The sequence below is a fragment of the Ursus arctos genome, unplaced genomic scaffold (assembly GCF_023065955.2).
Source record: "Ursus arctos isolate Adak ecotype North America unplaced genomic scaffold, UrsArc2.0 scaffold_3, whole genome shotgun sequence".
Taxonomy (NCBI): Eukaryota; Metazoa; Chordata; class Mammalia; order Carnivora; family Ursidae; genus Ursus; species Ursus arctos.
The window spans coordinates 16373566-16399583 of NW_026622985.1; the positions used below are offsets into that span (position 1 = coordinate 16373566).

General features: G+C 41.9%; 1 protein-coding gene across 2 annotated transcripts in view; it reads right to left on the reverse strand.

The window, feature by feature from the left end:
• Positions 1 to 26018, reverse strand: part of PRKAR2B (protein kinase cAMP-dependent type II regulatory subunit beta) — an 89127-nt gene that overhangs the window by 4000 nt on the left and 59109 nt on the right. Inside the window, exons 3-10 of one of the 2 annotated variants that reach the window (XM_026503522.4) lie at positions 25583 to 25635; positions 18150 to 18233; positions 11935 to 12041; positions 9058 to 9211; positions 4580 to 4681; positions 2847 to 2921; positions 485 to 550; positions 231 to 369 (exon numbers count right to left, since the gene is read on the reverse strand). In XM_026503522.4, the coding sequence (XP_026359307.1) occupies positions 231 to 369; positions 485 to 550; positions 2847 to 2921; positions 4580 to 4681; positions 9058 to 9211; positions 11935 to 12041; positions 18150 to 18233; positions 25583 to 25635 (780 nt within the window). The remainder of the gene's footprint in view (positions 1 to 230; positions 370 to 484; positions 551 to 2846; positions 2922 to 4579; positions 4682 to 9057; positions 9212 to 11934; positions 12042 to 18149; positions 18234 to 25582; positions 25636 to 26018) is intronic. The other variant, XM_026503533.4, reaches the window with a different exon arrangement.

The following is a 26018-nucleotide window of genomic DNA, read 5'->3' on the forward strand; positions in this document are numbered from 1 at the left end:
TTTCACGCCTGTACGGAAGAACAAAATAGTATGGGACGATTTGTAAAGAAAAAACGAAGGGCTCCCACAAATGGGATTCCATAATGCGATGAATCTTGACCTTGTTCTCTCTTGTGGGGACCATAAAACTTGGGGACCCAGTGAGCTCATCGGTACAGTCACATGAGCCCATGGAATGCAGGTATCACAACCGCAGGCAGGAGAGGCACGCCCACCGCTGTGACTCCTACCTAAACATTTGACGGTCCCGATGGCGTGCGCGGAAGCTGCCCGAGGTTTGTTAGTGACCAGAGCCAGTTCTCCAAAGTACTGGCCCCGAGAACACCGCGCGATCTCCACGGCGCCGTTCTCTTCCACTTCTGATTTACCCTGACAAGGTAAGGAAGAGCGTGAAAACTCCGTTACTGACCCTCGGGTGAGCATCAGAAAGGAAACCTGTTGCTCTATCGCTAACATGCATTTCTTAGGACTTGCCAACACCCACCTTTCTTTTCATAGTGATTTTCACTTCGCCCGATTCTACGATGAAAAAAGAATCCGCCAAATCTCCCTGTAAGAAGGAAACAGAAACAGAGGGTGTAAATGCAGCTTTTGTTGACAGCAATGCTGTTGCTTCTCGCAGCCCTGCGATCAGCCCAGCTCTGCTGTACAGATGATTGGCCCGGAGAGCGAAGGCCCGGGGGAACAAACTATCTCACTGTCTACACTGAGAGGCCGTGATCAACAATTCTAGACTAATGAGCTCATTTGTAAAATTATTTGAAATAACAAAGTCTCTCCCATGGCACTTCTTGCTAAAACTAGCCAAGAAAATATGGCAAGTACTGAGGTACGAATTTGGCCCCAACTCCAGTCTGGTGACAATGTCCACGGTCAGAGACAGCAGGGCTGTGTCCCAGCAGCACCTGGTGCCCCACTGGCCAATCCCGTGCTCCCCAAGAAGCGCTCACATGCGCACCCTGTGTCATCCTCTGATAACGAGCATCGGCAAGGTGGCCCAAAGAGGAAAAACTCTCAAGGAGGAGAAAACAAGCAGACTTATCAGGAAGCAGTCCACGTGGGCCCTGACGTTTGTACTGATGCTCCACTCTACCTCGGGGCCTCAAAAAGGCTTCTGAAAGTTGCCATTTCTAACTACATCTCTGCTTTCCCTTCTTTTTGTTTTTGGGTGAACTCTGCCTTGATTTCCAATGATGCCTCCCGAGCTAAAGAGTATAGTACAGATGAGAGCAGAACCTGACTTTTCTGAGCCTCTCAAAGTGATTATAGAGACACTTGGGAATTTCAAAACTGTTTGGTACATACAATTCAAGAAACACAGTATCAGATTACATCACAAAAATGTGGAGTCTAGACTTATGTAACATAGATATTTATGTTTACAAATGCTTAAAAAACAACTAATACCTAAAAATACCTTTAATAAATCCTAGGCATAATATATACATACATAAAATCTCCAATCTCTTATCTTTATACCCTAAGAGCTTCCTGTTAAATTTTAACAGTGTTTAAAATCATAATAGGTCTGTTGACTGCTGTGTAATTGTTTTTCAGATTTTATTTTTAAATAATCTTTACAGCCAATGTGGGGCTCGAACTCACAACCCTGAGATCAAGAGTTACGTGTTCTACTGACCAAGTGAGCCAGGCACCCGATACTTCTGTTTTCAAAACGTACTCTAAATGCACGTAAGAGTGGCAACATAGGGCCCGTGGGCTGTGCCAGTGTCGGATCGTAGGTGTGATGGTGTGAACCGCAGTGAAGCCAGAGGCACTGGGAGAAAGTAGGGGGGAGGGCATGGGACCTCTGTATAATCACTGCGACTTACCATGAATCTGCAATTATTTCAAAATAAAAGGCTAAAAAAAATCATGTCAAAAGTGCTTGTGTACTTGGTTGTTTTTCAACTTCCATAAGTAGAACTTCGGTCTTGTTCTCTAATTTGACTCCACCTCCTTCCAACCCGACTATAATCTGTGTGTGCACACATGTGTACAGGAGAGAGAGACCCATTTACTTGTGTATCTGCCTTCTAAAACAATGACTCACAGACCTTGAGTCTCGTTCCACATATATCAAAAGAAAAAATAATACTTTAGATAAAAATTATAACACAGCATAAATGTTGTGCTACAAAAATTAGAGAACCTTAAAATCTGCTTACATCATTCAGCCGGTGCTGAGAACTGTAACTAAGAAATGCTATCTATCATCTGCCTGCTTTATCTGCGAACTCCGACGTCGTCATGAATCCTACTTCTTGTCAGCTCTGCCCTAACCAAGGCGTGTTTTCCTACCCGTTCCAACTGGGATCTCGGAGAAGCATTAGGGGTTAAACGGCATGTCAGCCCCCATTTCGTGCCAGGAAGCTGATACAGTACATGGTACAGTGTGTTCCCTTCTTGATTAATTTTATCAGGGAGCAGCCCCAGGAGGCTTCATCCTGAACCAATCATGCAAAACTCTGCAGGAGCTCCCGGTGCACCTTCTGGGTCCCTGTTATCTCAAGGAACGTGCTCGCCTGTGTTTTCTGATTGTCAACGACATCTTATTGTTGAAACATTTGAATTTCATGTCATGTACAAACAGAAAATTATCCAGAAATCCATTGGATGATTTAATACACATTCATCAGGAGTTACTTATATAAATTAAAGTATTCCAATAGCTTAATGGCTGTAAATTAAACCACTTTCAAGAGGTCATTTGGTGGAAGTAATATTCCTTTAAGCCACCACTACATACTAATTATAGACACATATGAAAAATTTATCAAGATCGGCCTCGTGGAAGAAACTTTTGGAATATAACCCTAAGCTGAATGACCTAAGAAGTATTATACCTGAGCAATGATTTGTTCTCCATCGTTGTATACTTTGGTGCCTATTACATCCACCACCTTCAGGCGTTCAGAAACCTTCAAAGAAACAAAGATACGATTAAACAAACTAAATGGGTAATCTTCTCTATTTCAGAAGGTAAAACGCGGTAGCCTAGAGGCCAAATAAACAGCAGCGTGTGGGTTTGTGCGTTGTATTAACTGCCGGCATTTTAAAAGATTTCTCAGAAAAATCTGAATTCCCAGCTTCTCTTGAAAAATCAGGAGACTCAGCACCACCCAGCCCACGTTAACGGCGAACGGCAGCAATGGGCTGTGGGTTCGGCAACTGTTCTGGAGCTGGAGCCCGGGTCTGGCTGGTGTCCCGCCCTGGCTTCCTCTGCTCCTTTATGTTCCCTCACTCTGAAGGCATGTGGATTTCCAGCCCCTGATCGCCTTTCATTTTAAAAGAGATGCCGCTAGACACGATCGGCCGCCTCATACACATTCTGTAACGTTGCCACAACCTCCACCAGGCGTGTACCAACAACCCAACAGAGGGAAACTGCGGGAGATGAGTCAGTACTAATCCCAAGGCTTGTGGCCAAGACGCAGGACGGTGGGGAAGGCAGGGGAGGAGGAGATCTGGGATGCGCTAAGTTCAAGATGCCCATTGGACACGTGAGCGCAAATGTCAACTATGTGGTTGGACAAGTGCATCTGCCGATCGACGGAGGGTCCGTGCCTGGTGATGGCCATTTTAGGAGACACCGATAGCTAAGTAGTGTTTAAAGCCAGGGCATTTGACAAGGTCACCAAGTGAATAAGCGTAGCCTGAAAACAGAGGAGACCCTAGAATGCCAATCTGAAGAGGAAAGGAGAAGAGGGGTAAACAGCAAAGTTGACTGGGAAGGAGAAGACACACCGTGTTTCCACAAGCTCTCCCTGTAAAGGTGTAACTAGGGCTGCTGCCCACATTTCTATCATTACGTCAAGTCTGCTTTTACTTCTGTTTTTATTTAAATCCCAGTCAGCTAACATATAGTATAATCGCAGTGTTCAGGTGTATGACATAGTGATTCAACACCTCCATACAACACCCAGTGCTCATCACAAGTGTGCTCCTTGATCCCCATCCCCTATTTCCCCGTCTCCCCATCTGACAACCCTCAGTCTGTTCTCTAGAGTTAAGAGTCTGTTTCCTGTTTCTATTTTCCCTCTGCTCATCTGTTTTGTTTCTTCAATGACACATGAGTGAAATCAGATGGTATTTGTCTTTTCTGACTTATTTCGCTTAGCATTATACTCTCCAGCCCCGTCCATGTCGTAAATGGCAAGATTTCATTTTTTTTTTGGTTGAGTAATATTCCATTGTATATATACGCCACCTCTTCTTCATCCATTCATCAGTCGATGGACTACGTGGGCTGTTTCCATAATTTGGTTGTTGGGGATAATGCTGCTATAAATATCGGGATGTGTGTATCCCTTTGAATTAGTATTTTTATATTCTCTGGGTAAATACCTATGAAGTCTGCTTTTAGATAAAGACCACATGTAAATCCTATTACTTGTAAAACAAAGCAAAACAAGACATCTGCAGCTACAGGTAGTAAAAGAAATACCGTGTTACACAAACACCATCATTTAATCTTTTCAAATAAAAATATTCAAAGAAACTTTCCTACAGAACTAAATGTTCGAAACAAAACAAACTTTTAAAGCAAAATAAAACATAAGCATAAACATATACTTACTTCCAACGATTTAAGGAATGGCAGTGACTCGATAAAGCTTTCATACATTTTTCTCTTTTTGGCATTATTTTTTACAATTATTCTCCTGAAGGTTACCCTGTCCTAAAGGCAGAATAGCAGATACAGAGACAGGTAAGAGGTAGATTTTATTAGGAAAAAAATTTGAAGAGATAGTTTCATTTTAGTCCCAATAACGAACAAACAATAACTGAAGATTTTGAAATAAAAGGTTAATGTTATTATACATTTTTCAGATTTTTTTATTTCTGCAGGCATAAAACATAAACCCATATAAAATATTACTTTCTCTTTTTTTTTAAAAAAGGAAACAGTTTACTTTTATTCAGAACAGCTCTGGCCAACATGTAATTGGGATAAAGCCACAAGGTGGTGCTATTGCACCATTAAAAGGTGGTGCTATTGCACCATTAAAAAAAAGGCCACTAGCCCTGTCTTCCTCTAGCTTTATTGACATATAACTGATCGATAACATTGCGTCAGTTTAAGGTATATAACGTGTTGCTTTGATACACTTATATATTGCAAAATGATTACCACAATAGGGTTAGTTAATACTGGTATCACCCCACAAAATTACCCTTTTTTGTCATGAGAACATCTAAGACTTACTCCCTTTGCAACATTAAAGTATACAATACAATGTTAAGGATAATTACCTTATGTTCATTCAATCCCCAGAACTCATTCACCTTGTACCTGGAAGTTTCCACCCTCTGACCACCATGTCCCCCATCTCCCTGACCCTCAGCCCCTGGAAGCCACCTCTGCACTCAGTGTCTCTGAGTTCGGACTAACACAAGTTCTTTTACTGTAGGTGACAGCCCTAGGATGTCCAAAATCATGTCAGGGGAACGTGACCAGGATTTTTTTAAACGGAAGTTTAAAAAACGAAGTTAAAAAGTTTAACTTACAGTTATAATGGACCTATAATATTATATTAGTTTTGGGTGTACAGTATAATGATTTGGTATTCATATATATTGAGAAATGATCCCCACAGTAAGTCTGGTTAACATTCATCACCATATATAGTTACAGATTCTTTTTTTCTAGGGGTGAGAACTTTTAAGATCTACACTCTAAGCAACTTTCAAACATAGTATGCTGTAACCAGAGAGGCCGTGGTGGAGATGACATCTGCAGGTCTTATTTTATAACTGGAAGTTTATACCTTCTGACTCCTTTCACCCATGACCAGCATTTTTATAAAAAATAAAGACTAGAAAATCTCAGCATGCACACCTTTTAGTAAAGTGATGTTTAGTTATTTATTTCAGTTATACACAAAGACGCACATACATAAGTTAATATAGTAATATATTGGTGAATATACTGGTTGTGATATTTCCAAATGGAAATCTTAATGTGGGTTGCAGGAAAAAAAATGCACGAAAAACACTATTAGAATTTTTTAAATCATAAATTAATTATAATGAGATCTTGAAAAAATTATGTACACTAGGTTGTCACATCCGCATTGTCAGAGTTTTTCTTTTTTAAAAAATGTGCACAGAAGAACTACAACTTTCTTGAATATCAGTCAAATGCCAGTGTTTATCATTCTCAGGGTTCTCAAACGTTCCTCTGTTTATACTACTTAACCTCAAAGATACAAAACTCAATTAAGGAACTAGGGAAAATTTTAAAGATAACAAACAGCTCAAAAAATGGTTTTCTTACAAACTTTATTTTGAAACAATCCCTACAAAACTTTGTAATGGTTCTCAGTTAAGAACCCCTAAAATTATGTTGGTTTGTCATACACGGATAAACAATTACACCGTTTTAATATCCAATAAAACTGAAATATTTTCATGAATTATTAAATTACTGTGCCGACACAGTGGGGCTGAATTTAACGGAACTGGCGGGATGGGGGAAAATGCCAGCGTGGATGTAAGCCTCCAGGAAAGCAAACATCCTGTTCCCCAATTTAGTTTATTACAATTTGACAAGGGCTGTAATGTGGAGTTGTAATCCTATATAACTTTTTTAAAAGAGAAAAATGTGCAAGATAATTAGTAAAATTATTGAAATAATTTCCAAGCTTGGGTCTGCATCAGGGTCAGCTGTAGTATTAAAAAAAGGTTCTGAGACCCCTGACTTGAATGACTCGAACAACGTCCGTGTGTAGGGCTCACTAACCTACAGGTCATAAGAGTTCCCCAGGTGATTCTGATATATAATCAGGTTTGGGAAGCAGCTGCAACACCATTTTATGGAAAAAGTTTATTGCAGAACAAAGAAGACAAGAAATAGTTTCGTGATTAAAAATTAACCACAATGAGGTATTTGTCTCGGGGAATACTTCTGTTAGTGGTCCACCTCTTCACACCCACTCTGACATATAATTAAAATCCACAAAGTCCCATTTCAAATGTTTTCAGCCTAGTCATTTCAGTAATTGCCTTTCTGAATCATCGGCAGGGTCAACAAAGGGCTTTTCTCTTGGGATCTGCTTATCTTTCTACCTGCACTTACATGGCGGAGCTCCAATCTGCTGGCCTTAAAAGAAAAACATCTTTTCTACTTGACTTTCCCTGAAAAGGGGGATAGATAGTTCGGTAAGTGGCTCTTGAAAAACATATTTAAAGGATTAAGTGATAGGTTAATTCTAATTTTTAAAAAGTTCCTGCACTAGGCACATACCCCACGGTGATCATCACAAACTGTCCACTTGAATACCTTGCAGAGGGAAGTAAAAATCTCTGAGAAAGCTTAATCCTTCTTGATGGTTTAAGTATCACACACACTGGGAAATGCTGGGCCGTGGTACCCGGTGTAAGGTGTCTACCAGGGCTGCAGATTATGAGTACTCAAGGGGTCAACCTGCTGCACGTGTGGTCTTGTTCCAAGGACGTGCGGGAGGAGGCTTACGGACCGTGCACCCCTGGGGCTGGCAATCTCATCCGAATGATGGCACTTAAAGCAGATGCCTTCCTTACTGGGACAGGTCACGGCGGACTCTAGATGGAGCCAACCACTCTGCTAACCAGTAATCACGTCCAATGGACCTAGCCTGGTCTGGTTTGGGGTTTCTACTTGCTGGCTTTGGGTGTTCAAATCTTTAACAGTCCTTAAAACACACCAGACCACGAGATTCTTCTTGTGTGAAACAATTCCAAATTTCCTTGTACAGCTTAAAATGTGACTCACCACCATTTTTACTACGGCAACAGTAACCGCCTGATTTTAATAAGAAGAAACGTACAATATGTATGGTTTCTCTAAGAGATTTTTATCAGCTGAAATCGACTTCAGAATTAAATGGCTGAGTCGACACGGAGCAACAGGTTACCTGTGTGAAGCTACATATGGTCCTTGGGACCCAGACTGCAAACAGACTTCCTATTCCCTCCACCTCTTCTCCTTCCACAAAAGGATTTTTGAGAGAACATGTTGAAACTAGAGAGTGGGCCGTTTTTAACAATTTAAGAAGGAAATACAAGTATTGCAAATATGCCCTAAAATCATAGTTGCTTAAAGTGTACTCTGGGCACAGCAGCACTGGGGTCTCCTGGGAGCTTAAGGGAAATGCAAAATCACAGGCCTCATTCCAGATCCAGGGAACCAGGATCTTTAGTTTAACTATATTCCCAGGTGATCCATAAGCACATCGGAGTCTGAGAAGCACCAGCTTAAACACAGCCTTCCAGAACTGGCCACTCTGCACCCCGATACCATGTATGAAAACAATCTCCCTTCCCACCTCACCCAAGGATCTTTAAGTCTTGTAGAAATAGCACCATTAAATTCATTTTAAAAGCCCCAGGCCCCACTCCCGCAGAGTCTGATTAAATGAGTCTGTGATTGGGCCTTGGCAAGAGGATTTCTTTTTTAACGCCCTCCCCCCAACCTTCAAGTAATTCTGATTTGCGTCCAGGTGAGACACACAGGCATCCAGCTGTGTTTCCAGGCAAAGTTGTTAGCATCTTAGAGCACATCTTAGAAGCGGGGAGGCTTCCCAAATTCTAGTGCGCGCCCGAGTCGTGCGGTGGGTTTGCTCCAGCACAGGCCTCCGCGCCCCATCTCCAGAGCTACTGACTCGGTGGGCCCCAATCAGTAAGGGAGGCGGGAAGAATCTGCGTTTCTAGCAAGTGCCCAGGTGATACGGATGCTCCTGGTCAGGGGACCACACTTAGGGAAGCACAGATCATATCACAGAAAATAGCATGGGAGTCTTTGTTCATTGGTCTGAGTGGCTGGTTTTTAAGGGTGGGTAAAAGAGGAGCATTTCGGATCTGAGTCTTTTTCTCAGGACCAGTAGGTTAAGCTCCTGACTTCACTGGGAAAAAAACATGAAGATTTAACCCAGCGCCCAAAATTTCTGCATCCGGTAGTTGCTTAATCAGATTGCAAAGAAATCCACCTATTAGAACTAAAAGACTCTACCTGCCTGGCTTTGGTCATAACCGTTTTTACAAATAACACTCAGGTCAAATGAATCTTTCACTCACCAAACCCCACAGAGCACCGGGAGACGTAGCAGTGATTGTAGCCGCTCTGGGCGTGTTGTACATTAAGGCCAGTTCACCAAAACTCCCGCGGTTGTCGTAATTCCCCACACACCTTCCGACGCCATCGCACTTCACATAGATATCAAATGTTCCTCTGTCGGACAGATGAAGAAGAGGTCAAAGTAACTCCAGTCAAGTCTCATGACAAAAAGACATCATTTCAGAGAAGAGCCGTGTTCGACAAAATCTCCTTTCCACCTTCCCTTTCTCCTCCGATGACAAGTAATAAAAGGGCATCGATATGTGCCAGAGACAACATCTGTGCTAGACAAGCAGGTAGAGACCATCAGCTAGACTACGGTAAGGACCGGACATGTGCCTGCCAGGGGAAAATGGGACCAAGCAATAAAAGTTGAATGATAAAAAAGTTAGACCCCAACCAGACAGAATACCGCACAGACATCCTTCTGAAGCAGCGGACCGTGGTTATCTCTGAGCGCAAGAAGAGCGAAGGATGTTTTAGGAGTTTTTGTGTCTAAAGAGAACATGTATTACTTTTGAAATCAGAGGAAAATAACTTTTTAAAAAAGAATACAGCTCTGACAATGTGGTCAGCCCTACTCTGCAGCCCTACTCTGCAGCCCTACTCTGCAGGCTCTTGTATCATCTACGGGAGCGGCCAGCAAAGCAGGGCCCACGGACTGGCTGCCTGCTTTCCTGTGTTACCAAAACACAACACACGGGTCCGCCTGCGCCTTCTCGATGGCTGACTGTATGTAACCACAACAGCAGAGCTCAGTAGCTGTGACAGACACACAGCCTCGACGCCTAAAGACTCACTCAGGCTCCTGACCGCTTCTCGGGCTTTACTGCAGACTGACCCCCCCAAGCTAAAGCAAAAAGTGGTGGAAATTCAGACTAAATATCTGATTCTGGTCTTTCTGTGGGTCTTTTTATCCTGTGCTTATCTTTTATTTGGGCTCATGTTCTAGGCAAGCGTCTGTCTGGCACTGTCCTACGTATCTCACAGACCCCCTGTCTACAGAACTACACTCTTCCTCTGGACGACTGTCTTCCCATACACTGTGTTTTATCCGAGACCATGGCTTCAAGGCTTGCTGAAACACCTGAGAGGACAGAGCAGAAATTCTTTGGCTTTATTCTGTTGTCTAAATCCCTGACAAAGACAAAAAAAGGGAGAGCTTTTAAGATTAGGAAAGGACTGTGAATGGTAAAGATACAACAAAAGCCAAAAACACAAGATACGGCGCAAAGAGATTAATGAGTAAGAGAGTGACTGGCTGCATGTGCATGGGGAGAAGGGCTTTTCAAGGATCCTTCCAGAATCGGTTTCATGACTATTTTTCAAGCACAGACTAATTCTTCTATTAACACTATTTACACTTTGGCACCAAAACTGTTTTATACATTTTCTACTTTGAACAGAAGAAAGTACATGACAAATGTGCTGAGGAGAAGTAAAACGAGCCCCCAGTCTAGCTGCCGGCACACAGTCTAAAGGCTGTACCACCTTCTCATACACATTTCTTCCCTGATAACATGAGGCGTCGGGCAGAGCGGAGCCAGAGAAAAACCACAAACAGTGGTCAAGAGACCCGGATGCCACGCTGGCTAACCTTCGCCGACTCCCGTCGCTTCTGTGTGCCTGGGAGTTTTCATCTACCAAACGGGTGATTAGGCTCTAACTGACCAGGGAAACGTAAGGGAGCTTTTATCGTATTTGGGTTTGCCTTATCCCCCCACAGTTAAACAGTTTAACAGCTGAGTGAATTTCTGACGTGTTTCACTGATGAAAGCTGTTAAGGATCCTAAAATCAAGACTTTAATTTACATATGGAATAACTGGGTCTGTTCTAAAGTCAGAGAGCTCACCCCAGCCCTTGCCAGTGGCTCTACAGGTCGCCACGGCATTAGGGATGAGGCAATGGAGGAACTGGTGAGAACCCTCCCCTCGGAGAGCGTGCAGGACTGCTGATGTAGGAGAGATGCCAACCCCAGAGCCAAGGCAAGAAACGACGCTGCGCAGACAGATGGGGTGTGATTTTCCGCAAGGCTCTGAGCTGAGCACAACTCTACCCAGAAAAGCAAATGCAACCCAATGAATCCGGCCGGGCTGGGAGATGACTGTGCGGCCCCCAAAACAGGAGGGGCCGGGGATGCCAACTGTCTCATGGGCACTTTAGCATCACTTTACCAAAGTGAAGAAATAAAGCCTCCGTTCAGACCGCTTCCCCAGTACAGTCCAGGGCTTTTACCTAATTATCGCTTAAAGCACGCTGTTCTCTGATGAAGTAAAGCACAACTGAACGTTTTCCGAAATTACATTTTCAGTCTGAATGCCCGCCTTCCTATTTAAATAAAAGAATCTCTCTACAGTGTTTTAAAATAACTTCTCTATAAGGTTTTTAATGCACAAGAATGCATAAACAGTTTCTGGAAAGCACATAAACTGCCCTCTCCGCCATGCGCGCGTTTCACTTTATCGTTAATAAAGACAGAACAGATTGAGTTATATGATTCAACACCCCAGATGCCGTGCTCTGCCTCCCTTCTAAGTGTAACAGGCGTCCTCTCAAGCCAAAGTTAATAAACGAGGCAGCTCACAGTGAATGACTGAGATTTAGGGCTCTCACTAATGAAAATCATCCGTTTTTCTATAAACGAGGCCTCTTTTCATGATCTGATGTGGCTGTACCACACGTATTCACAGCAGGCTTCCAGGGCCTATTATGGAGTAACAGGAATAAAGAGGTAACAGCAACTATTGAATATTAACTTGCCGGTCATTACAAGAACCGCGGAGACTTTATACGGAAGGTTCATTACATTCCCGCAGTGAGGTTACGCGGAACTTACCTATCAATCACATAGAAGTTGTCGCCATCATCGCCTTGATCAATTACATGCTCCCCTTCTTTGACCAGTTTTTCAAACATGGCATCTAACACTTGAGACATCTGCTCCTATTTTTTAAAAAGAAAAGACACAATCCTTATGTTTGTCTACAATATGTTCTCTTAACTAACCATCAACGGCTTTAGATTTCTGTGAAGCAGCTCGAAGGAACAGAAATATCATCACTGCCGTTAAATCTTGCAAAAAAAAAAAAAATACACAGCACAGTTGTTCTTACCACCTAACAAATGAGATGATTATACATTTCCTTTCGTATTCAGTACCTGAAAGTAATAATAATTAGTTATTTTGGAGTATTTCAGCACAACGATCCCCACTTCCATATACTGAAAAATCAACCACCAGATACGTTATGCATGAAATAGAAGCAAGTAAAACGACCAGGATCGTAAAGTACGGCTGCAGATTATGTAGAGATTACCTAAATACTGAAGTGAATCCAAACTCTGGTTTCAGTCCTTTTTGGTTTTAGCACCAAAAACAAAACAACAGAACAGAAAAACAACATAAGCAAACCCCAAAATGACTGTGGCAAATTTGTTATCACTGTTCTTTATCACCATGGTTCTCTCCGAGAAGCAACCATGTACCTCCGTAGGACAGATTTATTAACACGGAAGCCAGAAATGCCAAACCTAACAACTACTTAAACTATAGAAAATTTTTATTCTGCTAAAGTGTGGTTGACAAGCTCATGGACAAACTTCAGCTAGTGAGAATAATCTAGAAGGTGAAGAAATCTTTCCTCAGAACAAATACAGGAACAACTCAAAGACCCTTGAACAGACAAAAGGGCTCTGTGTTTCCCAAACTGGGTTTCGTGGAACCCATTAATTTTGTGGAGGTGCCACAGCGATTGATTCTGTAAACTGCTGATTTAACAGCCTCTATAAAGTGTATCTGAGCCATTAAATATTAAAACTAATAGAAATCAAAACGCTGAGATGAATTATATATACACAATTGTTTCATGAGGTTAAATTTCTCATAAAATTAACCATGGTTAAGTGAACAAGTCAGTGGCCACAAAGTTGGGCAACTACCACTTCTTAGCTTCCATTGTCATCGCCCCAAAAAGAAGCCCTGTGCCCACTAAGCAGTCACTTCTCTCTTCTCCCCTAACTGGCCCCTGACAACACCTACCTGTTTTCTGTCTGTAGGATTCCCCTAATCTGGATGTTTCCTACAGTGCAATCATACAACGTGACCTCGTGCATCTGCCTTATTTCACGCAGTGTAAGGTTTTCGAGGTTCATCCTTATTCTGGATAAATCCTACTTTATTCCTTTTTACAGATGAATAATATTCCACTGTAAATACACCATGATTTGTATATCCATTCATCCATCAATGGACACCTGGATTGTTTCCACCTTTTGGCTACTGTGAATAGTGGGGCCACAGAACATTCACATTCAAATACTGAATATGTCAATTCTTCTGAGTTATACTGAGGAGTGGAACTACCGAGTCATGGTAATTCTAGAACTTTTTGAGCAAATGCCAAGGTTTTCCACAGTGCCTAAACCATTTTCTTTCCCACAAGCAAAGTACTAGGGTTCCAACTTCTCCACATCCTCGCCAACACTTGTTATTTCCCCTTCTTAAAAAAAAAATTATACCCACCCTAGTGGTGCTGGGCTGGTATTTCATTGTGGTTTCGGGACTGGCATTTCCCTAGTGACTAGCCATGTTGAGAATCTTTTCATATGCTTATGGGTCATTTGAGTATCTTTTTTGGAGAAATGTCTATTCAAGTATATTGCCTAATTTTAAGTTGGGTTTTTATTTTGTTGTTGAGTTGTAAGAATTCTTTATATATTTTGAATACTAGGCCCTTATATATATGATTTGCAAATATTTTCTCTTGGTGGAATGTCTTTCACTTTTTTCAATAATGTCCTTTGATGCACAAATTTTTTTTTATTTTTTATGAAGTCCAATTTCTTTCTTTTCTTTTCATATTCCTGTTTTTGGAGTCCACCTAAGAATCCACTGCTAAATCCAAGGTCATGAAGACTTACCCTCGTGTCTTCGTCTAAGAGTTTTTATAGTTTGGGAGCTTACATTTAGGTCTTGGATCCATTTTGAGTTAATTTTTGCGTACAGTGTAAAGGAGGGGTCCAACTTGGTTCCTTTGCGTGTGGACATCCAGTTGTCCCAGCACCATTTCTTGAAGGGACTATTCTTTCCCCATTGAATGGTCCTGGCATGCTCATCAAAAATCAAATGGACATCAAATCAAATGTATAAATCAAATGTATAGGTTTGTTTCTAGACTCTCAGTTCTATTCCACCATTCTATGTGTCTACCCAGGCCAGTAACACGTTGTTTTTATTCCTGGAGTTCTGTAGTACAGGGTTTGGTTTGTTTGGGTTTTTTTTCCTTAAAGGTTTATTTATTTATTTTAGAGAGAAAGGGGAGGAGAGGCAGAGGGAGAGAGAGAACCTCAAGCACACTCCCTGCTGAGTGTGGAGCCTGACACGGGGCTCGATCTCACAACCCCGAGATCGTGAGCTGACCTAAAACCAAGAGTCAGATGCTTAACCGACTGAGCCACCCACGTGCCCCTGTAGTAAAAGTTTTGAAATTGGCAAGTGTGAGTCCTCCAACTTTGCTCTTCTTTTGCAATATTACTTTGACGACGTGGGCCCTGCTTGGCTATCTGTACAAACTGAATAAATGAGACAAGAGCAAAATGTTAATGCATTTTCCTGGTTTAGCTTTATAATACATAAATGCTATCAATTTAAACTTTCATAAAATCATACTGATACACTGTGGTGAGTTTGCTGCCACCAAAATATAAAAAAACAACATACTCCTCCGTGCAAAGCATAACCCTGTTGAAATACCCATGAGAATGCTCAAAGCATGTGGCTCCTGAGAAGCTGGGTTGTGAGGGAGATTTCCTGTCCCTGACTACTCTTCTGTTTTTTTGGATTTTTTTAAATTGCCTAGGCACACAGACTTAGAGCTTTTAATTAAAAACCCGAGCTCTCTATGTGAACAGAGAACATACTATTGCCTCTTCACGTGGGCTAAGCAAAGCCTTTGGAGGAACGGTGGGGTGGGTCCTGCAGGAAGGGGTTTTCATCCCCTCCCTGGCTCCCTGCATGAGTTCTGACACCTTCTTGTGAAACAGGAGCCCCCGCAGAAGATGAAGCCAATGTGGCGAGAGGCAGTGCTGTCTGGATGTGCTGCTAATTGGCCCCACAGGGACCGTTTTATCCAAATGAGTTCATCAACCAGGCAGCATATGGTCACCTATCAAAATTATGAAGTTTGATTAAATGGTTTACTAATATTTTGTTTCGCTTACTATTTATATCCCAACTCCTTTAGGCCAAATGGAGAGAGAATATCAGCTTTATTGATTAGCTCTTTCCCTAAATGTCAAATGGGAGAAAAAAAATGAAATACATTGCTCTAGTAAATTTTTTTGTTGTCTTGGTATTTAGCTGCATTTTAAAACTTTATAAAGCTTAGGAATTTCACACATGGATATACAAAAAAGTAATTCCTGGTAAAATACAGAACAATCATTTCTTCTAGAACTTCTCACTGTGACAGGTGTCTGTTCTAATCAATCAAAATGCAATTTCCCCATAATTATGCACAGAGTGAAAAGAACTTAGGAAATATTTAATATGCAGAGGCTTATCCCAATGACTGACAACTACAGTAGGAAATCCACATCTTATTCTACAGAATGCAAATTCGAGACTGAGCTCGATGAAAGGTCTCTAACTTCAAAAATAACAATTTACTCTCCATTAATGAAGGAACCTATCATGGAGTATAGGGAAATTATTTCAGTTTGCCTCAAATTAGAAATATTTCAGAAGAAAAATGGCCTACTGAGTCGAGCATTAAAATATTCATGAAAAGGATATCTTCAAAGAGATTAATAATTATAAATGCTGTGCTCAACATATGAATATACAGCCCTCCCAGGAAAAATGTTCAGAGGCCTAAGAGGTGCCAGATTTCCAAGCTAAACAAGGACTTCAGGGAATTCAGATGAGATAGTAGGTAAAAGGTTAAGATCATTCTTCTTTTTAGTTAGTAATTACTGCTTCCCGTTCTGCCTCCAAATTTTCCCAATTCAGGAAAAAGGTACCAGCTCATGTTCATTCCAGCGAGACAGTGGGAGTCATCCTAGACCCTTTCCATCAGGTTACAAATCATTTGATCCCTAAAAAGTGCCAACTTCTGCTAATTCTGAATATTTTATGAAACCGTCCCCTTGTTCCCTTCCCTAAGCCCATTTCCCTCCTTTCTACCCTCTATCCTGCCACCGAAGTGACCTCAGACACATTTGATTGTTACTTTCTCTGCTTAAAATGTTTCAATGGTGACTTCCCACTGCGTACAGTATGTGGCCAACACTACAGGGTGGCACTCAAGAAGGGTCCTTGATGACACGGCACGTGCGTCTCTGAGCTCTCAGCACCCGTGTCTGCTGACACAGGCTCCCGTGAGAACATGCCCAGCACTTTCCTTCCATGGGCAATCTCCTTCCTGCTCATTCTCTGAGGCTCAGCTCAGGTGGCTTCCCCAGCTTCCTGAATCCAGGTGGGGTTGAGAGACCCTCATTCTCACACAGCGTCCGGACTCCATCACAGCATTGATCAGAGGAGGGGCAGTCGGAGAGAGAGAGAAAGAATCTTAAGCAGGCTGCATGCCCAGTGTGGGTTCCAACGCAGGGCTCGATCTCACAACCCTGAGATCATGACCTGAGCTGAAATCAGGAGTGAGATACTTAACCGACTGAACCACCCAGGTGCCCCTTAATTTCATTTCTTAATCTTCCATTATTAGAGCAAACAAACAACAGCCCCATTCTTTATAGAGCTCACAGTTTTGCAAACTCATTAAGAATTCTAGAGGACCTGAGGCAAACTGGACAAAACTTATAACATGTGTTCCTAAAACAACATCTCCAAAGTCACAAAAGGTAATCCGTGTTCCTGAAGGACATGGTAGAAACATATGTGGTATTAGAAACAAAAGATCTTTAAAAAATGTTTCAGGGCACCCTGTGACCCAGTGTAGCGCACTCAGTATAATAATGTACCCACCTCATAAAAATGGCTTTAAGAAGACCTCATCTTAAAAAGAGCAGGTCTTAATTTAATGTTCTAGGGCATCTATCTGAAAACTACAAAATGCTGTGTTTGACCAAAAAAAAAGTTGAGGTAAAGGGTGCCTGGGGGGCTCAGTCGGTTAAGCGTCTGCCTTCAGCTCAGGTCATGATCCCAGAGTCCTGGGATGGAGTCCCACATGGGGCTCCCTGCTCAGTGTGGAGTCTGCTTCTCCCTCTCCCTCTGCCCCTCCCCCTGCTTGTGTGCTCGCTCACTCCTTCTAATACATACATAAAGTCTAAAAAAACCCAAAACATTATAAAAATAAAGGTGAGGTAAGCTACAAGAGTTGACTCAGTTTCCACATTTGGGTCATGGCAGCAGGATCCTGGCAACCCAAACAATCACAGAGCAATCAAGATGCACGATGTGAGATGAAGGAAGAGAACATTTAGGTCCGAGTACAGAGCAAAATGTGAACCACTTGCTCACTCATCCCGAGAGAGGGGTTTCTAAAAAAACAGCCAGAGCCAAAGACCAGAGATTTCAAACTCCTTACAAAGAAAAAAATCGCTCTATGTTTAAAGGAAAGTAAAATGTTACTTTTAAAATAAGTATAATACAAAAGTTGTACATAACCTATCATTAGGATCATTAGCTGGTGAGAGAGGCAATCCACTGTGGGCCCTGAACCCCCTGCACGTTCCTGCTGGATGTACAAAGAAGGTGAGGTCCAACCCTCTCTTCATCGAGGCTGTTTCTCAGGGCTATGCTTGTAGCACATAACCTGGAGGGATGAGATAATGTCTTCCGCGGACAACGGGCAGGCAGGCCTGTGTGCTCCTGGCTTCAAGGACATTGCACCTCCCAAGCTTAGCATTGCTCTCCTAGAACACAAATCACCACACGGGCACCCATGGGGCCGGGGGCGGGGGGGTGTACGTCATCCCGGGTGACCTTAGCTTGTCGAAAGGGTAAAACTCCAAGACCCTGCACCGTTCTTCCCTCTGATGGTGCTGGAAAAAAAAAAAACAAAAAACACTTCTGGTCACTGAGATGTAGCTTACCGGATCCAGGTTCTTAAACAGCAGGATGTCTTTGCAAGCCTCTTGCAACCGATTTCTTTGATCATCAGTTTTGGGATGTATAATCTAAAAGGACACCAAATTAACAAATTAGTCTACTCATCTTATGATAAAGGATAAAACCTCCCAGCAGGATGTTGGAGGGAAGAACTGTCAGTGCTGAGGTTCACTTTAGGTGACCGCACACGAGCTATGCCCCTAAGTAAGGGAAAGTAACACAGCTTGGTCTCGGGGAGGAAGTGCACACTCATCAACAGAGCCTTGAATGTTTTTCCAACGAGGGTTTCCCCAGGTTGGCAAGTTCATTTTGTAAAGGTCTGTGATTGGCTATTCACTAAAGACCCCAGAGCTCCCAGCCAGTGGGAACACGCAGAAGGACAGCAGGTATGACGGCTACGTTAAAGGTCTGGAGGCTGCCTTCATTCCGTCTAATACTCTCTCGGTTTCTCTAATACTGTTTCATACTCTACCACTGAGTGTGATAGTCTTTGAGGATGTAGATCTTTCCTTTGAAACGTGACAGTCTCTCGAAGCCACTAAATGCTTACACGCATATTGTATTAGATGTTAAACACATTTTTACACACCATGTATGTCACTATCCCCACGGAGACCGGTTTTCCGAAGGGAGGGAGTAAACAGGGTGAGGTACCAAGAGAGTGTGGATTTGTGGAAAGATGAAGCCAGGGGTCCTGGTGAGCTCAATTTAGAATGAGCTCAAAGAAAACCAGGTAGCCTATTCTTCCTAAAGTGCCATTCCAGGAGGGCGAAGACCAACAGAATGCCCTCTGTAAGTGTGCGTGTCAACACTCCAGAGTCCCCTTTGACTAGCGGAAGGCTCAACCACTCGCACCGAAAGGCCCGTTCTGTTGTGAACGTTGATAGTTTCTAACTATAAAATGAGTCGAGGCAAGAGACAGTCCTAAAAGCAGCAGGCATGGGGTCACCTCCCGGACCGCCTGTGCACTGATGTTCAGAGAGCAGCTGACGGGAGCTACCCCGTCACTGGCCCCACCGTCGGAGCAGCCGGAATCGGGCAGTGGGGAGTTCCGTGCCCAAGAATACACCAACACTCCTGATGGGAAATTAGAAGCAGCATTTCAAACCCATCTCTGGTGGCTAAAAATTACTGAAAATCATAGGCCCAAGACGAATAAAGGAAATTTACAGTATGTGCCTTGTTTTACTGACGTCACCTTACTGAGCCTCACAGATAAGATGCGTTTACAAACTGAAGGCACGTGGCAACGCTGCGCTGAGCGCCATTTTCCCAGCAGCATTTGCTCACTTCATCTCTCTGTGTTACATTTTGGTAATTCTTGCAATATTTCAAACCTTTCGACTGTATCGGTTCTGGTGATCTGTGATCAGTCATTAGGACTCGCTGAAAGCTCAGGTGATGGTTAGCATTTTTTAGCAATAAAGTATATTTTTAATTAAGGTACGTACAATTTTTTTTTAGACATAATGTTACTGTACATTTAATAGGCTAAAACAGGACACACATAACTTTTATATGCGCAGGGAAAACAAAACAATCATTTGACCGGCTTTACTGCAGTATTTGCCTTATTTCGGTGGTCCATCTGCAAGGTATGCATGTATGTGTTCATTTATATACTACACAAAAGAGTATTAGCCCGTGGGAGAGGAAGTCATTGCATTTTTTTCCCTATATAGGTAAGATATATGCAAACTTTATTTACTATCTAATGAATATGCTCCTCAATCTAGATTTTAAGGTGACATATAGATACAGAGAAAGCAGACCCTGGTGCCTACTAACTCACTGCTTACTATACAAGAAACTTTTTCAATCAGGGCACTGAAAAAATCATGCCAACCAAAATTCTAGTAGTATCTCCCTACTTCGAATAAGGAAGGCTAACACAACAGAACAAAACACAAAGTCACTTCTCCCTCCCAACTACAACTTCAAATTGAAGCGATCATAAAATGTTTGCCGGCTGAGGGGTGCCCGGTGGTGCAGCTGGTTGAGCGGCCGAGTCTTGGTTTCGGCTCAGGTGGTGATCTCAGGGTCGTGGGGTCGAGCCGGGAGTCAGGCTCTGGGCTGAGTGCAGTCTGCATAGGACTCCTTCTCCCCTCGTTCTGCCCCTCCCCCCTCTTTCTCTCTCTCTGAAAAAAATAAATAAAATCTTTAAAAAAAAAGTTTGCCTGCTGAGAAGCCCTGTCCTCAGAGAGAAAAAGTTGGGGTATCACAGCACCCTTGTGGAAAAAATGTTCTAGGCCCAAGCTGGAGGTGCTCCAGCCCAGGGAGCAACGTCAGCCCACCACAATTTTTTTTTAAGTTTTTTTTTTAAGATTTTATTTATTTATTTGACAGAGGGAAAGGCAGCGAGAGAGGGAACACAAGCAGAGGGAGTGTGAGAGGAAAAAAGCAGGCTCCCAGCAGAGCATGGAGCCTGAAGCGGGGCTCGATCCCAGGACCCTGGGATCACACCCTGAGCCAAAGGCAGACGCTTAATGACTGAGCCACCCAGGTGCCCCAGCCCACCAATTTAGATAGCCTTCGTGCCCACGTAAATGCTCTGGAAACGTGGCATAGCCCATCAGCCAAGCCCCAAAGCCAAGCCAGCTGTGGGCTCTATGCTTATTTGTCGTCCCTTACTCCTTATCCCACGAACGCTGCCTGTCTTCCACGCCGTCTCACAGTTCTCTGGACCCTTGGGAACCTGCTTCGGGAAGTGCTAGGGTTTGTCTGGATCACCCAAATTGTCTTCCTTAATCATTCTTGGCACCATCTTGCACCTGCTTTACTCCTGTGATCGATTTAAGTCTTTCTCCGCGACCATTCACTCTGTAGGAGCCCCTCACACAGCAGCTTTTTCCTCGTCTCTCTCCTACTACTTGCCTTCTTATGCATTAACTCTTTTCACTTCTGGTTCTCAATCCCGCCACCACTGCTGTGGTCTACAGCTCTCCCTGCTTTCCGTTCTCCCTCCGTCCCCTCTCCCCACCCTCACTCTCAGTACCCAGAGCCTGTTACAGACCCCGCATTAAAATCCTGCTCTGTGTTGTGGAAAGCAAACAGTGAGAAATCAGGTACTTCTTGGAGGCTTTGGAGCCCCTGTCCAGTAACCAACTGCTCAAAAGCTGCTCTTCCACTTTTAAAGACTCTCGTGCTTTTGTGTTTGGTTTGGTGGGATCCTACAGAGGAGATCTGCATCGGGATAACTAAGGGTGTAACTAAACAATACACCCAAACGTGATTTTCATTACACTAGAAGTCCCTTGGCTTTTTTACTGAATTTTATTTCTGATTTCAGGGTAAAAATCTCATTTGTTAAACAAATAATTATGTAGCATTTATGCCAGGCACTGGTTTAAGGGCTTTAAAAATATGAACTCATTTTATCCTAGTAACTGACCCCATGAAGCAGGTAATAATTTATGCTAAGTAAAATAAGTCAGACAGAAAGAAAAATACCGCATGAGCTCATATATTAAAATGAACTTGCCCGTGTCATTTCTTCATGTCAGCAAGTTCAGAGCTGCAGAGCTAGGATTCATCCCAGCCGGGCTGCTACAGAATTTATGCTCTAAACCATGGTCAGCAAACTGGCCCTTCTGAAGGCCAAATTTCTCTTTTGCATGGCCCCTAGGCTAAGAATGACTGGGAGAAAAAAACAAAAGAATTAATACTTCTTGACATGTGAAAATTATACAAATTCAAATGCAAGTGTCCATAATAAAGTTGTGTTTTTTTTTTAAGTAAGTTCTACATGCATCATGGGGCTTGAACTCAGGACCCCGAGATCAAGAGTTGCACATGCCACCGACTGAGCCAGGCAGGCACCCCCAGAAATAAAGTTTGAACGGAACACAGCCACATTCATCCATTTACATATTATCCATGGCTGTTTTCAAGCTACAGCAGCAGAGCAAGTAGCTGTGACAGAAACGGTATGGCCCTCCAAGCCTGAAATATTTATTACCTGCAAAGAGTCAATTTTTCAGTTAAAAAAAAGGTTTACCAAAAAAGTTTGCCAGTTCCTGCTCTAAACCTCTGGTGTCTTTCATTTAAAAAAATTAGAACACCAATTAATAAATAAAATTTACAGAGACATTTTCTGTAAAGAAAACACTGCAAATCTATTCTGCTAAGCAATGGATATCTGTACAAGATCGTTTCCTATTTGCCTAGTCCATTGTCCACACAGAGCTGAAGGTAACCTTTAAAAAATTCAAATCAGAACACCTGGATGGATTCCATCGCATTTACCGAGCATTAAACGCCCGCCCTTCCTTGGCCGCCCTCACCTCTGCCACCAGCCCATAGCCACACCTGCCTGCACTCAGGACCGCCAACTGCTCCCACGCGGAGACGCTGAGGTCAAGCCAAAACGGGCTCCTGGGCTTTGTGGCAAGACTCCCCTTCTTCACTCTCTGGTCCCACCTCAAGGAGACCTTCTGCAACCACTACATTTAACTAGGGACCCTGTTGATGTGGGGTTTGGTTTTGTTTCACCATATTTTGTAACTGTTCATTAATTTACTGGCTTGTTCTCTAATTCCACTATTAGCCGCTGAGCCCCAAGATGGCAGGGACTTACCTGCAGTGCTCACCACGGAACATCCTAGCACCCAGGCAGATATACAGAAGGCACCTCCCCAAAATTTTGAAGAGTAACACAACAAAGGAATGACCCATTCTTAAAATTACCAGCTCTTCTCTACCAGAAGAGTTACATGTTAGATGTATATATAACTCTTCTATTTTCATTTATTTTTAAGATTTCTTTTTTTGAGTGATCTCTACACCCAACACAAGGCTGGAACTCACAACCCCGAGATGGAGCGTGGCATGCTCCACCGATTGACACAGCCAGGTGCCCTTATATTTTCATTTATTCAGGGTAAAATCTAATTTGTGATTTTTCCAAAATCCACCTTAAGTATTTAAGTTTTCTTCGAATTCATATCAAAGAATACTTATTTATACTAATCTGAGACTTAAGGATTTGATACATAGTCTGTGAAATACAAAACGTCCAAATGAAATGGCACTTTATCAAAATATATGTTTTCCTTACAGACATTTTCCAATATCTGCTTAGAGCCAATTAATTCTGAAATCTGTAGTAATCATTTCCAAGGGCTATGGTGCAACTTGCCTCGTAGTATCTATGACCAAAAAACAGTGCAGTTTTTAGTAACATGTTTAGAGAACAGTCAAACTAATGGAGAACCTGAAGCACTTTATAATTATAATTAATTACAAAAAAACTATTAAAAATAACATGGAGGGTGTTACAGGGGACAACTCCAGCAGTGAATGCCCAACTCACAAAGATTCTTCCTTCTCTAGGAATTGCCTTCATTTGAAAGTGGTGTCTGGTAGCCAAGGCTGCACGTCTTGTCCCTGGCCCCCTAGCCAAAGCTGGGTCCATGAGAAACCCTGTCGTGGAAACTGGGACTTGAAGCTGAGAGTCACAGCACTAAGAGCAACTGGCAGCCAAGTCTCTTTCTAAGACAATACTCTGTAAGTCCTGCACCACTGCTGTGGGAGGAGGACCCCAGACTGGGGGTCCTGCTCCTGCCTGTTTGGGGGTGTTTTACCCCCCATTCTTTCTGGAATTCTGTAAGATTTCCAAGCCTACATCCAATAATATTTTTCAATATTTTCTTTTTAAAATTTTTTCTAAAGAATTTTAAAAATAATTTTTTAAAATTCTTTTAAAATTTTTATCTCAATGTGATTGGATTCTTTGACATAGCCAAATGAATCTTGACTGGTTCCACCGCCCAAACACGACTGTTAAGAATTAATTGGAGTGACCCAGCCAATCACTTTACCTATCACTCGGATCAAATGGTAGCTAATAGTCTGAGTCTATGAGATACTGTGTATTGTTTTTAAACTGTACTTTTGAAAAGCCCTTCAATTTAGATTCTTACTAAATTAAACCAGCTCATCAAACATCTCAATTACTAAGTTTTATCCTGAATACCTTTATACGCAAATATAAAGAATGTGTGTACTCATCAAAGTCACTCATTATTGTTTCTGCTAGATACATAAATCAAGGACATGTTGGGGAAGGCCTGGTTTTTACCACTACATGAAGTACTAACAGCAAGTTACACATTAGTAACAATATCTTAATCCTAAGGAAACATAATTTCAGGCCAGAATTTACAGACATTATCAAATTAATTTATGTTCTGGTAGCAAATAGTGAGCTCCCCCCCCCCCCCCGCTGCTGCTGGGAATCCCCATGGGTATGGGAATGAAATGAGATTTCCTTCAAGACCTTCAAGATAAGACTCCTGAACTTTCTACCACTGGATTTTACATATATTTCAGGAAGCTTAATGATGTAATGACTTAGGGACACAGTATTTGCTTTTCCATATTAAAACTCAATCCAGGGGCGCCTGGGTGGTGCAGTCGTTAAGCATTTGCCTTCAGCTCAGGGCATGATCCCGGAATCCCGGGATCAAGCCCCACGTCAGGCTCCTCTCCTGGGAGCCTCCTTCTTCCTCTCCCACTCCCCCTGCTTGTGTTCCCTCTCTCGCTGGCTGTCTCTCTCTGTCAAATAAATAAATAAAAAATCTTAAAAAAAAAAAAAACCAACAAAACAAAACAAAAAAACAAAAAACTCAATCTTATTCAAGTATTTGTCAGAGCTACAGAAATAAATTTTTGTTTATTTTTTGAAGCCAAACAGAGAAGAGCTTTGCCAAGTCAGTACTCGAAAAAAAAAAAAAAAAAAAAAAAAAAGGCAACTTATTACTTTTCATTTCCAGGCACAGTAATCTCTTATTTAGTTTACTTTTTACTAAATAAATAATAGGTGAAGGGAGGACATAGCTTAACTTAAAAACTGCTTCAAACAAAACTGGACAAATTCTTACAAAAACATTATGACCTTCAAGAAATCAGTTTCTGAGCAAACAGATTCATAGATATTAAAGAGTAAGAACTTTTATTCTGGCAATTTAGATGTAATTCTACTGTGATTTTTCTATTTGTTTCAGCATAAGCTTCTGTTGTTATAAATTGGTAGGAAAGAAGGCTTTCCCTAGTATTTTTCTTTACTTGATATACTTTCAGAAAAAATAGCATTAATGCTATGAGAACGATAGCTAAGAACGTTTTCCATCACCAGGCTGTATTTTTGCAAAAGAAATAAAACCACACTGCAGTGAGTTTTTATGCTCATCTTCCTTTTTATCCAAAGAATAAGACTCTTTCTCTTTGGAGCAAAGTAATTCTATAGAACTTGAAGTAGAAGTAAGCTATCAGAGAGAAGACTAGGAAAAGAAACAGTCAAAATAATTCCATTATGCTTCCTGTCCATCTACATGCCTGTTAACCTCTTTCTATTATTATATTTCTGATCCAAAACTGTAGTATAATTTAAAACTGATTTATTAAGTAAATTACATACCCTGGACTCTGCATCATCTTCTTCTTCATCAGGATTATAAGCTTCTGCACATACTATAAAAATAAAAATGGACATTTGAAAGATTCTTCCATCAAGAAATAAAATAAATATACCTTAAAAATTAATTTAAAAAAAAACCATGGTATAAAACAACATTAATTCATTTCATCCAGGGCAAGCAGTCTACACTCAAAAGACAATTCCTTATTGAAATTTATGACAAATTTATTAAAATATAAAGCTGTACTTTAAGACAATGACAATTGCTTTCTGTTATTCAGAGAAACACAGCTTCACCTCTTCCACCTTTGTTTCTAAGCTACAGAAATGCATGAGATCTAAAAATTACTTAAAGAACAGACCCCCCCCCAAAAGCCTAAGTCTGCTATGAAATGATCAATTTAATCAGTTAGGAGTACCTTTCATAAATTATCCA